Source organism: Amblyraja radiata, chromosome 31 (genome assembly GCF_010909765.2).
Source record: "Amblyraja radiata isolate CabotCenter1 chromosome 31, sAmbRad1.1.pri, whole genome shotgun sequence".
In the NCBI taxonomy this organism is placed as follows: Eukaryota; Metazoa; Chordata; class Chondrichthyes; order Rajiformes; family Rajidae; genus Amblyraja; species Amblyraja radiata.
In genome coordinates this window covers 28,674,892-28,690,270 of record NC_045986.1, presented here as the reverse complement: position 1 = coordinate 28,690,270, position 15,379 = coordinate 28,674,892, and the positions used below count along the sequence as shown (strand labels likewise).

General features: G+C 48.6%; 1 protein-coding gene across 1 annotated transcript in view; it reads right to left on the bottom strand.

The window, feature by feature from the left end:
• Positions 1 to 2,095: 2,095 nt before the first annotated feature.
• The window catches only part of LOC116990562 (anoctamin-7-like), a 44,092-nt gene continuing 30,808 nt past the window's right edge, over positions 2,096 to 15,379 (bottom strand). Inside the window, exons 17-23 of the mRNA XM_033048353.1 lie at positions 14,717 to 14,814; positions 13,275 to 13,411; positions 11,320 to 11,525; positions 9,360 to 9,502; positions 7,677 to 7,767; positions 4,386 to 4,520; positions 2,096 to 2,414 (exon numbers count right to left, since the gene is read on the bottom strand). Of these exons, the coding sequence (XP_032904244.1) occupies positions 2,388 to 2,414; positions 4,386 to 4,520; positions 7,677 to 7,767; positions 9,360 to 9,502; positions 11,320 to 11,525; positions 13,275 to 13,411; positions 14,717 to 14,814 (837 nt within the window). The 3' untranslated portion in view covers positions 2,096 to 2,387. The remainder of the gene's footprint in view (positions 2,415 to 4,385; positions 4,521 to 7,676; positions 7,768 to 9,359; positions 9,503 to 11,319; positions 11,526 to 13,274; positions 13,412 to 14,716; positions 14,815 to 15,379) is intronic.

The window sequence follows — 15,379 nt, the reverse complement described above, 5'->3', positions numbered from 1 at the left end:
CACGTGTTTGTGTAAGATTACACGTCATTACTAGCTATAAGAATTCATACAAAGAGGATGTAGCAGGAGCTTGGATCAGATTACCCACAGCAAGCAGGATTACCGGGTCCGCATTCTTTGTGGAAGAACTCTTCCACGTTCATTGATCAGGTGAAGTCGTAGGAAGACATGCTGGGGTGTTGGATCCTCTCGCCCTGCGCTTGGCCGGGTTCATTTGTTGTTTGACTTGCAGACACCAGCCCAGCGGCAAGCGCAGTCACAGCATACACAGTACACATGCACACAGCACACAGCACACACAGTACACATGCACACAGCACACATGTACACATGCACACAGCACACACAGTACACATGCACACAGTACACATGTACACAGCATACACAGCACACACAGTACACATGCACACAGTACACATGCACACAGCATACACAGTACACACAGTACACATGCACACAGTACACATGTACACAGCATACACACTACACATAGCATACACAGTACACATGCACACAGTACACATGCACAGTACACATGTACACAGCATACACACTACACATAGCATACACAGTACACATGCACACAGTACACATGCACACACAGTACACATACACACAGCATACACAGTACACATGTACACATGCACACACACAGTAAGAACATCGCTCAAGCAATTGGCAGCACTTTTCCTTTCATGTGTGCAGCAAAGAACATCATAGAGTCTTTAATGGCTACATCAGACTAATAATCAAGGGCAGGAAGCCTAGAGCAGAGAATTATGGAGGGGGAGTTTACTAGTGCAACGTTTAAGAAACATTTGGATAGGACAGGTTTAGAGGATTATGGGCCAAAGGCAGGCAGGTGGGACCAGTGTAGATGGGGCATGATGGTCAGCATGGGCTGTCCACTGCTTTCGGGACAGCGCCTCCTGTGAGTGTGGGGACCCAACACAGACAGTGGAGCACATAGTCAGTCACCAGTTGCCCCAAACACCGGCCACCGAATGGTGAACGAGGTCTGATTGACCTGGGCGATGACATATGGGCCTGGCTCGCCTCTAATGGAGTTGCTGGTCTAAAAGACACACGGCAGAAGAAGAAGAAGGTCAGCATGGGCAAGTTGGGCCGAAGGGCCTGTTTTATGACTCTATAAGTGGGAGTTAAGAGGGTCTTGAATTTGACACTTCTGTTGGGAAGGATGTTTGTGTTATAGACAATAGACAATACAATAGATCATAGGTGCAGGAGTAGGCCATTCGGCCCTTCGAGCCAGCACTAGTGTTCTCACTGGCTCTCAGACATAGCCCTTACATGGATCACAAACTGACCAGACAAAAGACTTCCGCCCACACCAAACCTACCCTCCCCTGGCACAAAGTGCTGGAGGAACTCAGTGGGACAGGCAGCATCTGTGGAGGTATTGGATGAGGGCCGATGTTTCGGGTCGGGACCCTTCATCAGATTGATTTTGCATGTGTCTCCCACCCCACCCCTAGCGTGTTCCCACCTCTAGCCAGTCCTCCCCACAGAGCTGACTCTTCATGTGATCGTTGCTCACATCAGCAGCATTCGTGCTAATCCTCAGGGAAAGGACTTACTACCAGCAAGGATCCACCAAAGAACAAACGATGAGCGTTTGTCGGCACTGGGCCGGCACTCGCTGGAATTTAGAAGGATGAGGGGGACCCCTCAATGAAAGGTACAGAATAATGAAAGGCCTGGATAGAGTGGATGTGGAGAGGATGTTTCCACTAGTGGGAGAGTCTAGGACTAGAGGTCGCAGCCTCAGAATTAAAGGATGTTCTTTTAGGAAGGAGATGAGGAGGGATTTCTTTAGTCAGAGGGTGGTGAATCTGCGGAATTCTTTGCTACAGACGGCTGTGGAGGCCAAGTCAGTGGATATATTTTACATAGATTTGTGATTAGTATGGGTGTCAGAAGGGGGGGGAGGGGGGGTGAATGGGTGGGGTGAGTGAGTGGGTGAATGGGTGGGGTGAGGGTGGGGTGAGTGAGTGGGTGGGTGAAGTGGGTGGGGGTGAGAGGGTGGGGGGGTGAGAGGGTGGGGGTGAGAGGGTGGGGGTGAGAGGGTGGGGGTGAGAGGGTGAGGGTGAGTGGGTGGGGGGTGAGGGTGGGGGGGTGAGGGTGGGGGGAGTGGTGACCCATTCTATCTGCCGCGTGTGTGAAGGTGCGTCACAGACATGCAAAGCCAGCATGAGGAGGAACGAGCCACGTGTGCAGCAAACACCAAGCAGAGAGAGCACTGACATGGGAGCAAGTCTACAGCCTGGTCCTGCAGTGTCCACTCCACATCTCCCAGCCCGGGCAGACCCTGGCCGACTGTGTAATAGCCAGTTAGCTCCTGTAAGGCTGAGTTGCCACTTGCAGGCTTATGGTACTTCTGGATATACAATTTCCTGTGGAGATATAATGACTGAAGTTAGAGCAGAGACAGAGACCTCAATGAATGAGCAGATGCTAATTTATGCATTTACAGTCACCACTGGCAGTATACATCCCCCCTCATTGTTCTTTAATCAATAAATAAATGCTTTCTCCTGCCTGGTTTTTCATTGTGGTTGAAGAAAGATGCAATGCACCATTGCTTGAAGTCATGGGACTTAAAGGGCCTGTCCCACTTGCATGCGATTGCGTGCGTTTGGCGCGACCAACCGGAAGCGGAGTTCGTGCTAAGTACGCGCTAAGTTCGGGTTAAGTTCGCGCGTGACGTCATTTGCGTCATGCTTACCAATCAGCTGGGCAGGAGGCGGGCCGGCTGAATTTGGGCGTCGCACGGCGTCGGGCGGTGACCTCATCACGCAACGCCACGTGCTAGGCGTACGCGGTCAAGACGCTGCATACGCCGTCATGACACTGCGTACGACCGCAATGCGCCTGCGTGCCGACAGGCCGTTGGCGCGCAAAGATTTTGGTCACTGCAAGAATTTCGGAGCCCCGCGCGGCCATAAGGTGCCTGTACGCCTCAAGCGACCACGAGGTCGCGTAATTTGCGAGCCAAGCCCGCGTAAGTGGGGCAGGCCCTTAACTCCGCATTGCCCTCGATTCACGTTCTCCCTGACCGACTATAAAACCAAAGTTTAGCATCAACTAGTCACTGCTGAATTATCGAGCCCTTGCTGGACCAGTCACACACTGAGCTTGCTGCCTGCCGTTAGATGTCAACACAATGGGGATGGGATCCATGTTACCAGGCCAGCGAACAAAGCATTCGAGAACTCCGCAATCCCTGGACAGAAGGAGGTCCTGCTTGCAGGAACTCCGCCAAGAGTTTCTGCATTCAGGATCTCCCACAATCCCCAGACAGGAGGCGGTCCCAACACTCTTCCACACTTTCAGTCTTCAGCCTTTACTTCACATACTCATTGAAGTATTTTTTTTAAATATTGTCTGTTTTATTTTCTCTCTCTTCATTCTTTGAGTTATCCTTTGCTGGTTTCTAAAGATTTATCAATCCTCCAGCCTACCACTCATCACAAGATTCCAGCATCTGCAGTTCCTTGCGTCCCCATGTTGGAGATTCCATCCATTCATGTTACGGACATTATGGCGAATAACATCATATAATGTATGGAGCTTTATTCTAATCGCACAATTGAAGTAAACATTTTAATTTGGGCAGCTAACATCCCAGCGGTAAGGATATTGATTTCTCTAACTTCAAGTAATCCTTGCGTCTCCTCTTTCTCCGTCCCTCCCCACCCTAGTCGTTGTACTAGTTTCACAGTCGGCCTGTTGAGTTTCACTGTCTGTACAACTCGTTATTGCCTACCGCACACCAACAATGGACCATTGTGGGCTCCAACGTCCCTTGACCAGTGTTGGTATCTGCATATCTTTCATTCATTTGTTCCATGCGCCGCCTATATCTCTCGTTTCCCTTTCCCCTGACTCTCAGTCTGAAGAAGGGTCCCGACCCGAAACGTCATCTATTTCTTTTCTCCAGAGATGCTGCCTGACCCGCGGAGTTACTCCAGCATTTTCTGTCTTTCTCTGTGGTAAACCGGCATCTGCAGTTCCTTCCTACACAGGAATAGCTACTTCCCCACAGCCATCAGGCTATTAAACTTGGCTCGGACAAAACTCTGAACATTAATAACCCGTTATCTGTTATTTGCACTTTATCAGTTTATTTATTCATGTGTGTATATACTTATACAATGGTATATGGACACACTGATCTGTTCTGTAGTCATGCCTACTATGTTCTGTTGTGCTGAAGCAAAGCAAGAATTTCATTGTCCTATCTGGGACACATGACAATAAACTCACTTGAATCTTGAATCTTGACTCTACTCAGACTGTCTGCTGCCTCTAACCGATGTGGGCCTGTACCCTTGCCAAATAGGTGGATTGACACGTCAACTCACCGACAGGTAAACATCCTGGTTGTCCGCCAACGCCTGCTTGGCCAGGTACCGCTCCCGCTTAATCTTCACCTGCAGGGACTCTGGGATGTCCAGCACCATCCAGTCGATCAGACGGAGAATGAGAAACACCACGTGCTACAGAACCAAAGCACAGCCGTTCGGTGACATAGCCAGCGGCAATCGGTGACATAGCCAGCGGCAATCGGTGACATAGCCAGCGGCAATCGGTGACATAGCCAGCGGCAATCGGTGACATACACCACGGCAATCGGTGACATAGCCAGCGGCAATCGGTGACATAGCCAGCGGCAATCGGTGACATAGCCAGCGGCAATCGGTGACATAGCCAGCGGCAATCGGTGACATAGCCAGCGGCAATCGGTGACATACACCACGGCAATCGGTGACATAGCCAGCGGCAATCGGTGACATACACCACGGCAATCGGTGACATAGCCAGCGGCAATCGGTGACATAGCCAGCGGCAATCGGTGACATACACCACGGCAATCGATGACATACACCACGGCAATCGGTGACATAGCCAGCGGCAATCGGTGACATAGCCAGCGGCAATCGGTGACATAGCCAGCGGCAATCGGTGACATAAACCGCGGCAATCGATGACGGAGGGAGTTAGATGTGGCCCTTGTGGCTAAAGGGATCAGGGGGTATGGAGAGAAGGCAGGTACGGGATACTGAGTTGGATGATCAGCCATGATCATATTGAATGGCGGTGCAGGCTCGAAGGGCCAAATGGCCTACTCCTGCACCTCATTTCTATGTTTCTATAGCCAGTGGCAATCGGTGACATAAACCACGGCAATCGGTGACATAGCCAGCGGCAATCGGTGACATACACCACGGCAATCGGTGACATAAACCGCGGCAATCGATGACATAAACCACGGCAATCGGTGACATAAACAAATATCAAATTTGGTCACATCAACAAACTAGAAGGGTACAGAGGAAAGCAGCACGCTCTTGCATCGGGAACTACAATAGAGTTGCTGTCCCACCTGGAGTGGGAAACGCTGGAAACAAGAAGGACAAGGAACACACTAGCCATGTTGTACATGATTCACAAGGGGATGTTGGGGCATAACTACAGGTAGATACATAACATACTCAACAGAAAGGAGAACAAGAAAGAGAAATGATCTGCAAATAGAAATCCCATTCGCCAGGACAGATATTTATAAGAACTCATTCTTTGTAAGAACCTTATGGGAATGGAATAAACTAGACAACAATATAGTCAAATCGCCTTCACTAGACAGATTTAAGGGGGCACTAACAGCACGTTAGTGTGTACAACACATCCAAGTTGGCGATATGCAGAGTACTGCCCTGCCGACTACAAATTCAGCAGATTCAGAAGATTCACAAACCACACTAATTCAGAGACATAGCCAGCGGCAATCGGTGACATAATCAGCACAAATTCAGTGACATACTCGGCAGGGCTCCTGCAACAGCAACAGTCCTCTCCACAGGCCCAGGGCAGAGCCAGCACACAGCAACGTCAGAGGCACACATAGTGTGGAGGAGTATCTACACTGAACCCCACCAGGGACGGGCAGACACCCCAGCAGTATGAAACCCAGAGTGCGTTACAGGATGCTATCAACTATCGCAAAGTTTAAGAAACATTTCGACACAAAATGCCGGAGTAACTCAGCGGGACAGACAGCATCTATCGGTGGATAGAAGGAACGGGTGTAACCATATAATTTCAATACGCCATGGTATATATGACAATAAACAATAAACTAATCTGGAGATTCCACTAGCACTTTCATTCTGGGGTTCTACCTCTGTACTGTGAGGTATGTTGATCCCAAAACTAGTACAGCACATAATCCTCCAAAATGTTTGCCACCTCCAATGGGATCATAACAGTAGTCACATCATATAACCATATAACAATTACAGCACGGAAACAGGCCATCTCGGCCCTACAAGTCCGTGCCGAACAACTTTTTTTCCCTTAGTCCCACCTGCCTGCACTCATACCATAACCCTCCATTCCCTTCTCATCCATATGCCTATCCAATTTATTTTTAAATGATACCAACGAACCTGCCGCCACCACTTCCACTGGAAGCTCATTCCACACCGCTACCACTCTCTGAGTAAAGAAGTTCCCCCTCATGTTACCCCTAAACTTCTGTCCCTTAATTCTGAAGTCATGTCCTCTTGTTTGAATCTTCCCTATTCTCAAAGGGAAAAGCTTGATCACATCAACTCTGTCTATCCCTCTCATCATTTTAAAGACCTCTATCAAGTCCCCCCTTAACCTTCTGCGCTCCAGAGAATAAAGACCTAACTTATTCAACCTTTCTCTGTAACTTAGTTGTTGAAACCCAGGCAACATTCTAGTAAATCTCCTCTGTACTCTCTCTATTTTGTTGACATCCTTCCTATAATTGGGCGACCAAAATTGTACACCATACTCCAGATTTGGTCTCACCAATGCCTTGTACAATTTTAATGTACATGGATAGGATTAGTTTAGAGGGATTTGGGCTAAACGCAGGCAGATGGGACCAGTGTAGATGGGACACTATTTAACGCACATGTCTAATCAATAATGTTTTACTAATAATGTTTTATGTGTCATTCCTAACTGTCACTGTATGTCATGTTGTCACTTGCGGGCGGAGCACCAAGGCAAATTCCTTGTATGTGAATACTTGGCCAATATACTTATTCATTCATGTTGGCCGGTGTGGGTACATTGGGCCAGGTGGGCTGTTACCACACTGTATCACTATGCAGGCACAGGGAAATGCCTCAGCAAATGTATAAATGAGCTTTAATTTGGCATTGACATTCCGAGCTCTACATTGAAGATGGAGATTTTAAAAGAGTCCCAACTACCCGACAACAGGGGTGCAGAAACCGATCACGAGGAATTACTCCCGATGTTCCCGATGTTGGGGGAGTCCAGAACCAGGGGCCACACAGTTTAAGAATAAGGAGTAAGCCATTTAGAACGGAGACGAGGAAACACTTTTTCTCACAGAGAGTGGTGAGTCTGTGGAATTCTCTGCCTCAGAGGGCAGTGGAGCAGGTTCTCTGGATGCTTTCAAGAGAGAGCTAGATAGGGCTATTAAAGATAGCGGAGTCAGGGGATATGGGGAGAAGGCAGGAAAGGGGTACTGATTGGGGATGATCAGCCATGATCACATTGAATGCGCGGTGCTGGCTCGAAGGGCCGAATGGCCTACTCCTGCACCTATTGTCTATTGTCTATTGTCACAGAACCGCTCAATACTGCATTACCTCGAAGGCAATGATGAATCCGAGTCGAACGGCCAGCAGCTTCCAATAGAAGAGGGTGAGATTCCCAGCGGGATCACGGAATGCTTTGTACCTGTCATTACATGTAAGAATCACATAGATATCACAACACAGGAACAAGTTTGGTCCCAACTGCCCAGGGTGGAGTTTAGATAGTGTAGATCCGCGGAGTGTGTGTTTGAACGTCCCGACGTCGGAGTTTGGATCATCCCGACGAGAGGGCCTGTACATTGGGCGACTGCGGAGGGTTCGTGGCCCCGACCACGGGTAAACAAAGGAGGAGGACTGGCTGAACCTTGTTGCCTTCCAGCACAGTGAAGAATGTTGTGGTGGATGTTTGTGTTAAATCTTATTGTGTATTGTGTATTATTTTTAAGTGTATCGCTGCTGGCAAATTCATATCACTGCACCTTCGGGTGCATGTGACGAATAAAATTGACTTTGACTGTTAATACTTCACCCAGTTCATCTCTTGATCCCAACTGTTCCATTGGTCATTGATCTGACCTGCCCTTGACTGGTAACATATTTGATTCATTGATTGAAGGAAACAGGCTCTTCAGCTCACTGAGCGCATGTTGACCATTCCTCACCTGTTCACACTAGTTCTATGTTCTATCCCAGCTGTGTATCCATCCATTCCCTACACTCTAGGGGTAATTTACAGAGGGCCAAATAACCTACAAACCTGCACAACTTCGGGATGTTGAAGGGATCCGGAAGAAACCCCCGGCCTCGGGGAGAACGTGCAAACTCCACACAGACAGCAAACGAGGTCAGGATGGAACCTGGGTCCCTGGCGCTGTGAGGGGGCGGCACTACCTGCCGCTGTTGGCTTGTTGCAATCACTCACTCTATTGTTGCATTCCATGGTCTCCCAGTTCCCTGCATAAACAGATTTCCCCTGCAATTTACCGAAGCCAATGAACCGAAAAACCTGCACGTCTTGGGAATGCGGGAGGAAACCGGAGCACCCGGAGAAAACCCACGTGGTCACAGGGAGAAGTACAAACTCCGTACAGACAGCGCCCGCAGTCAGGATCGATCCCAGGTGCTGTAAGGCAGCAACTCTAACACTGTGCCACCGGGCTGGGCTGACCTCTCATTTTCGCAACAATCTTTCTTTTATTAATTTAAAATTTAAACTCCTGCAGCGCCGGAGACCCGGGTTCGATCCCGACTACGGGCGCTGTCTATACAGAGTTTGCACGTTCTACCCGTGACCTGCGTGGGTTTTCTCCGAGATCTTCGGTTTCCTCCCACACTCCAAAGACGTGCAGATTTGTAGGTTTAATGGCTTGGTATAAATGTAAAGATTGTCCCTAGTGGGTGTAGGATAGTGTTAATGTGCGGGGATCGCTGGTCGGCGCGGACCCAGTGGGCCGGAGGGCCTGTTTCCGCGCTGTATCTCTAAACTAAAACTAAAACTAAAACTATGTACATGGTTTGAGTTGTGGTGGACAAAATCGCATGCTCATATTTGATTCATATTCAATGCTGGTCCTGAAGGGAAGATGGATAGGAACCATTTTAGGGGCCATGGGCCAAGCACAGGGGGTAGATGGGACGAGCTTAGATGGGGCACCTTGGTCGGCATGGACGAGATGGGCCGAAGGGCCTGTTTCCCTGCTGGCTGCCCAGGGCCCACTGGTCGGGCTCTCTCACCTGCATATGGTGTAGTTGCTGCTGACGTAGCTGTAGGGTGAGTAGGCCAGTGTGAAGTTCACGTATCCATCCAGGCTCCCACTGTTCTCGTACTGGTAGAGCAGCCGAGGGAGGAACTCCGATGTAAATGCAATCAGGAACGCCTGGAGCAGGAAATAAAAGATTGAACGAGATGGAGACATAGTCACCACCTACACTAGTCAAGACCCCTTCCCCTCTCCCCTGACTCTCAGTCTGGAGAAAGATCTCGGCCCGAAACGTCACCCATTCCTTCTCTCCAGAGATGCTGCCTGTCCCGCTGAGTTACTCCAGCATTTTGTGGCCATCCACCTATTCCTTCTCTCCAGAGATGCTGCTTGTCCCACTGAGTTACTCCACCGTTTTGTGTCTATCTTCCATATATACAAGAAAATACACAATATGCTATATATTTGTCCCGTACACACAGTACAACAGTCTTCCAAAGTACCCCAAATGTTTCAATAACCAACACCTTTTATTGATAAAATAAATATCTTTAATACTACTGAATTAGTCCCAGGTATTAATATTTACAGCTTTCTTCATTCCATTCATTGCTTTCCAGTTTTGACCCAGATAATGTTTATTTTTTCAAATCAGTTTTGAAAATTCATATTCAAGCTTTCCCCAATTCCACAAAACAGTCTTAATTATTAATATTCGCGCCTTCAGTAATCTCACAGTCACAAATTGTACGGATGACTTTAGGATTCATATTCAGGCACCCACTAATTCTACTAATACAGTCGTTATTCCCTTATCATGTATCTATACACTGTAAACGGCTCGATTGTAATCATGTATTGTCTTTCTGCTGACTGGATAGCACGCTACAAAAAGCTTTTCACTGTACCTCGGTACACGTGACAATAAACTAAACTGAACTCAACTGAAGAGTCACAAGCAGTAACATTAGCCAATGTCAGGAGTTCCCCCCCGACACGGGTACCATGTAATCCCGTGCTACCTGCTCCATGGTTGGATAGTCGGCGACTAAACCGTCTCCCCCACCTGGTTTGCCAGGTGAGGAGGGGGCTGTGGACCCCCCCAGCAGGACAAAAATCTTATCACCAACACTACACCTCCACTCAACACCCCACCTCTATCAGATTGTCAAGAGGCAAAATGTAGTGCCTGGGATAGTTATCAGAGTGTTAGTCACTGGAATTATTGGGTTGACATATGATGAGCGTTTGACGGCACTGGGCCTGTACTCGCTGGAGTTTAGAAGGATGAGAGGGAAACCTCATTGAAACGTACCCAATAGTGAAAGGCCTGGATAGAGTGGATGTGGAGAGGATGCTTCCACTAGTGGGACAGTCTAGGACTAGAGGCCACAGCCTCGGAATAAAAGGATGTTCCTTTAGGAAGGAGATGAGGAGGAATTTCTTTAGTCAGAGGGTGGTGAATCTGTGGAATTAATTGCCACAGAAGACTGTGGAGGCCAAGTCAGTGCCAAGTTAAGGCAGAGATAGATAGATTCTTGATTAGTACGGGTGTCAGGGGTTATGGGGGGAAGGCAGGAGAATGGGGTTGAGAGAGAGAGAGATAGATCAGCCATGATTGAATGGCGGACTAGACTTGATGGGCCGAATGGCCCAATTCTGCTCCTATCGCTCATGAACTTATGAAAACTTTCGTTTCAGTTCAATTTCAGTTCAATTTATTGTCATGTGTACTGAGGTACAGTAAAAAGCATTTGTTGCATGCTAACCAGTCAGCGTAAAGATAATACACTATTACAATCGATCCATGTACAGCGTTTAGATGCATGAATGATAAGGGAATAACGAATAACGTTATTAATAGCAATGGTCAAAACGTCTGGAAAGAAATGACAGGGCAAGTAGCAGGGGCACCGGAGCAAGCTGCGTTTCCGATACGAGAGGGGAGGAGACAGATGCGGGAGGGGAGGAGACAGACGTTCCCAGTGACTCACGTTGATGATGACGGAGAGCTGGGCCAGGCCGTCGAGGATGTTGAACCAGACGCCGATGTTCTGAGCCCGCTCGGCCACCGGTCTCCGGTATTCACACACAAACTTCTGAGCATCCAGCCTGATCTCCACCCAGTTGTTGAGCAGGGCGAAGAGTGGAGCCAGTGGGAAGGCGGCCACAAAGATAGTGATGAACCCAAACTGCAGCACTGCCACGGGGAAAGAACGCACAGATTCAGGAACCTTACGCTCTCCGTTTCTTCCTCCCAGAAATTCACCAGACCCGAGGATCTGTGCCATATCTTTGGATGTGTTAAACCCCCTGTCCCACGGTACGAGTTCATTCCAAGAGTTCTCCCGACCGAGTTTGCCCTGATTCGAACTCGGAGATTTACGGTAATGGCCACTCGTCGGTACTCGGGGCTCTCGTGGACATTTTTCATCGTGTTGAAAAATCTTCACGAGTCTTCACGAAATCTTACCTGCCGTTAGCGAGTCTTCCCGAGTACCTGCCGTTAGCGTTACGAGCCGCTAAGAGACGTCCCCGAGCTCCGACGTACCCGCTACGTTCATTCACCGTGCTTACCACGAGTTTGATTTTTTTTTTTAAACTCGGGAGAGCTCTTGGAATGAACTCGTACCGTGGGACAGGGCTATTACTGATGAGAGTTTTAATCCTAGAGGGGCAACTTTGATTAATACAGGCGTCGGGGGTTATGGGGAGAAGTCAGGAGAATGTGGTTAGGAGGGAGAGATAGATCAGCCATGATTGAATGGCGGAGTAGACCTGATGGGCCGAGTGGCCTAATTCTATCCTATCACAACAAACCCAGACATTGGTGGGGCTGCACGGGGCGGAGCGATCATCTTGGTCACCCTGTTATAGGGACAATGCTGTTCTGCTGCAAAGAGCGTGGAGAAGGTCTGCCAGGCTTCCAGCGACTGAGCTATTGATAGGGAGAGGTTGGGCAGGCGAGAACATTATTAACCTCATCTATAGCATCTGGTTCCCCGAATGTGGCCTCTTGTGCACTGGCCAAGACCAAACGTGGACTCATCTCACTGAACCCTCTGCCTGTTGGATCTACCGGCTGCGAACCATTTTAACTCCTCTTCCCGTTCCCACACTGACCTTTCTTTCCTGGGCCTCCTCCATTGCCAGAGTGAGGCCACACGCAAACTGGAGGAACAGCGCCTCATATTCCGCTTGGGTAGCTTACAGCTCAACAGTAGGGACATGGAATCCTCCAATTTTAGGTAACTACATAATCCTCCCTCTTTCCTTTCTTCTCCCGTATACACCCCCCGTCTTCCCCCACCCTCTCACCTGTGACCCACCTGGACTCACACCTATTTACCCCCCCCCCGCCACCTACATTCCTTCCTCTAGCTTCACAATTTACAACTCTTCTATCCTTTTATTTCACACCTTTTGTCTTTTCATCCCTGGCCTTTGCCCAACCATCTGCCTAACAAAACACCCTCCTCACCTGTATCACCTCCTCATTTCCTCACCTGTGCCTGCCAGGCTTTGTCCCGCCCCTCCCCTCTTCCAGCTTTATTTTCTCCCCCTACAATTAGTCTGAAGATACATCCCTTCTATACCTTGGAGGGCAGAAGGATGAGGGGTGATCTTATAGAGGTGTACAAAATCATGAGAGGAATTGATTGGGTCTTTTGCCCAGAGTAGGGGAATCGAGGGACAAAGGACATAGGTGAAGGGGCAAAGATTTAATGGGAACCTGAGGGTGGTGGGTGTATGGAACCAGCTGCCAGAGGAGAGATTTGATGGAGGTACAATCGCAACGTTTAAGGGACATTTAGACAGGTACATGGATCGGACAGGTTTAGAAGGATATGGGCCAAACTAGTGTAGTGGGGCATGTTGGTCAGCATGGGCGAGTTGGGCCGAAGGGCCTGTATAGGGACTATGAGTATAAATTATTCTGCTCACTCACCCATTTCCAGATACTCGTCGAACAGACCCTCAGATGCGATGAGTTCATAGTCATCCTCCCAGTGTTTGGGCTCCTGGCAGATCTGGGATCCCCGGATAATGGCCAGCTTCCTCTTCTGCCACCATGCCTTCAGCTTCCTGTTACACAACACATGCAACAACACAACTGACGGTCACTTGCACTGGTGGGGGCCGAGCCAAGACACAACAGCAGAGCCCAACAGTGAGGTGCACGAGACAATAAACTAAATCCAAACCCAAATGTAAGAGAGACATCTTCAATCACGGGGACAGGGCTGAGTTTCTCCAGCATTTTTGTTTACCACAGGGTATTGGCTAAAGGAAGGGTTGGGCAGGCTGGCATGTCGGAAGGTTGAGGGGAGTATATAACATATTGAGAGGAATCGATAGGTGGAGATGGGGAAGATTAGAGGGCACAGCTTTAAGCTAAGAGGGTAAAGTTTAAAAGAGAGGCGGGAGGGGGGGGCAGGTTTTTTTTACACAGAGGGTGGTGAGTGGCGGGGTGGAGATGGAGGCAGATACAACAGTGGTGTTTAGATAGGCACATGGATATGTTGGGAATGGGAGGGAATGGGTCATGCGGAGGAGATCAGTACATCCTGGAATCATGTTCAGCATACACATGGCGAGCCGAAGAGCTTGTTCCTGTACGATTCTGCTCCGATGTTCGCTGGTCTATGGGGCCGGTGTTTATATCAAGGATCAGCCAAAAACAGAAAGAATTTTTAGGAAGGTATATCGGTAATGATTGAAATAAATAGAGACTTTGTGGGAGGAAAATCATTTTTATGGCATTTATTCTGCCTATTAAAGGCATCGGAAGTGTTTTCCAGAATTGAATGAGAGCGTTTAATTTAATAACTAAGGCAGCAAGTTTGCATTGAATAAAGAAGTATATTTTCTGGTTGCCTGAGCGCCCAGATATTTAAATTTTCCTGTAGCGATTCTGAAAGGGAATTTTAAAAGGTGTGTCGGCTCTTGAGGTTTTATTGACATAATTTCACTTTTGTTCCAGTTTATTCTATATCCTGAAAAGAAACCGAATTCCTCTTTCCGGACCTTTCTAACTGCTTGTTTCCCCCCCGCTGAAATGGAGCCACTTACGTAGCTCTTCCCCAACCACCCCATTCCACTGTGAACTTTACACTTCCAGAGGAGGTCAGGCTGCCGGGACAATTCTTGCCTCGGACACAGAAGTCCCCTTTGTCAGAAGTAGCTGTGGATGCTGCTTTGCACCGAAGATGGACACAAAACGCTGGAGTAACTCGTTGTGCCGGGCAGGAAGGAAGGCCACACGTTCCTTTTCTCCAGAGGTGTTGCCTGACCCGCTGAGTTACTCCAGAGATGCCCGAGGTTTTCCCAGAGTGTTGCCGGCTGAGTGTCTGGCGCGTCGGGAAGGGAATGGGGAGAAGGTCTACTCACGGGATAACAAACTCCTGAACATTGCTGATGATCTGCTTCCCCACCATGATGATGAAGAGCTGCTGAGCAAGTTCGATGAGGCACCCGCCCGGGCCGCACTGTGGGAGACAGACAGGACAACACGCACACACTTCATTCACCATGTGTCCCCCACAACAACACATCACACAGGGTGGGAGGAAGAGGAGGATTCAAGGGCCTGTCCCACTTTCACGACCTAATTCACCACCTTTTTTCACTCGTGGACATTTTTCATCATGTTTCATCACGCCCCGACCTACTTGATGCCACGAGTACCTACGACTAGCAGTCTTCCGCTTTCCAAGAAATAAAGTCCCTGCCTGTTCATCTCTCCCTATATCTAAAGCCCTCATGTCCCGGCAACATCCTCATAAAAAACATTGCACCCTCTCCAACTTAAAGGCATTTTCCCTAAGCAGGGCGACCAAAACTGAACACAATACCCCAAACAAACAAGACAAAAATTAAAATTTGCAAATATTAAAACAGTAGCAGAAATAGCTGGAAATATAGACAACTATTCAGCCTTTTAAGTTTTTAGATGTGATGAGAGGAACCACAAAGCTGAGTCACATCGTTCTGTGGAGTTTTGGTCACTAATCACAGAGGGGGAAGGATTCTGAAGAGAGTGGTCTTGGTGAG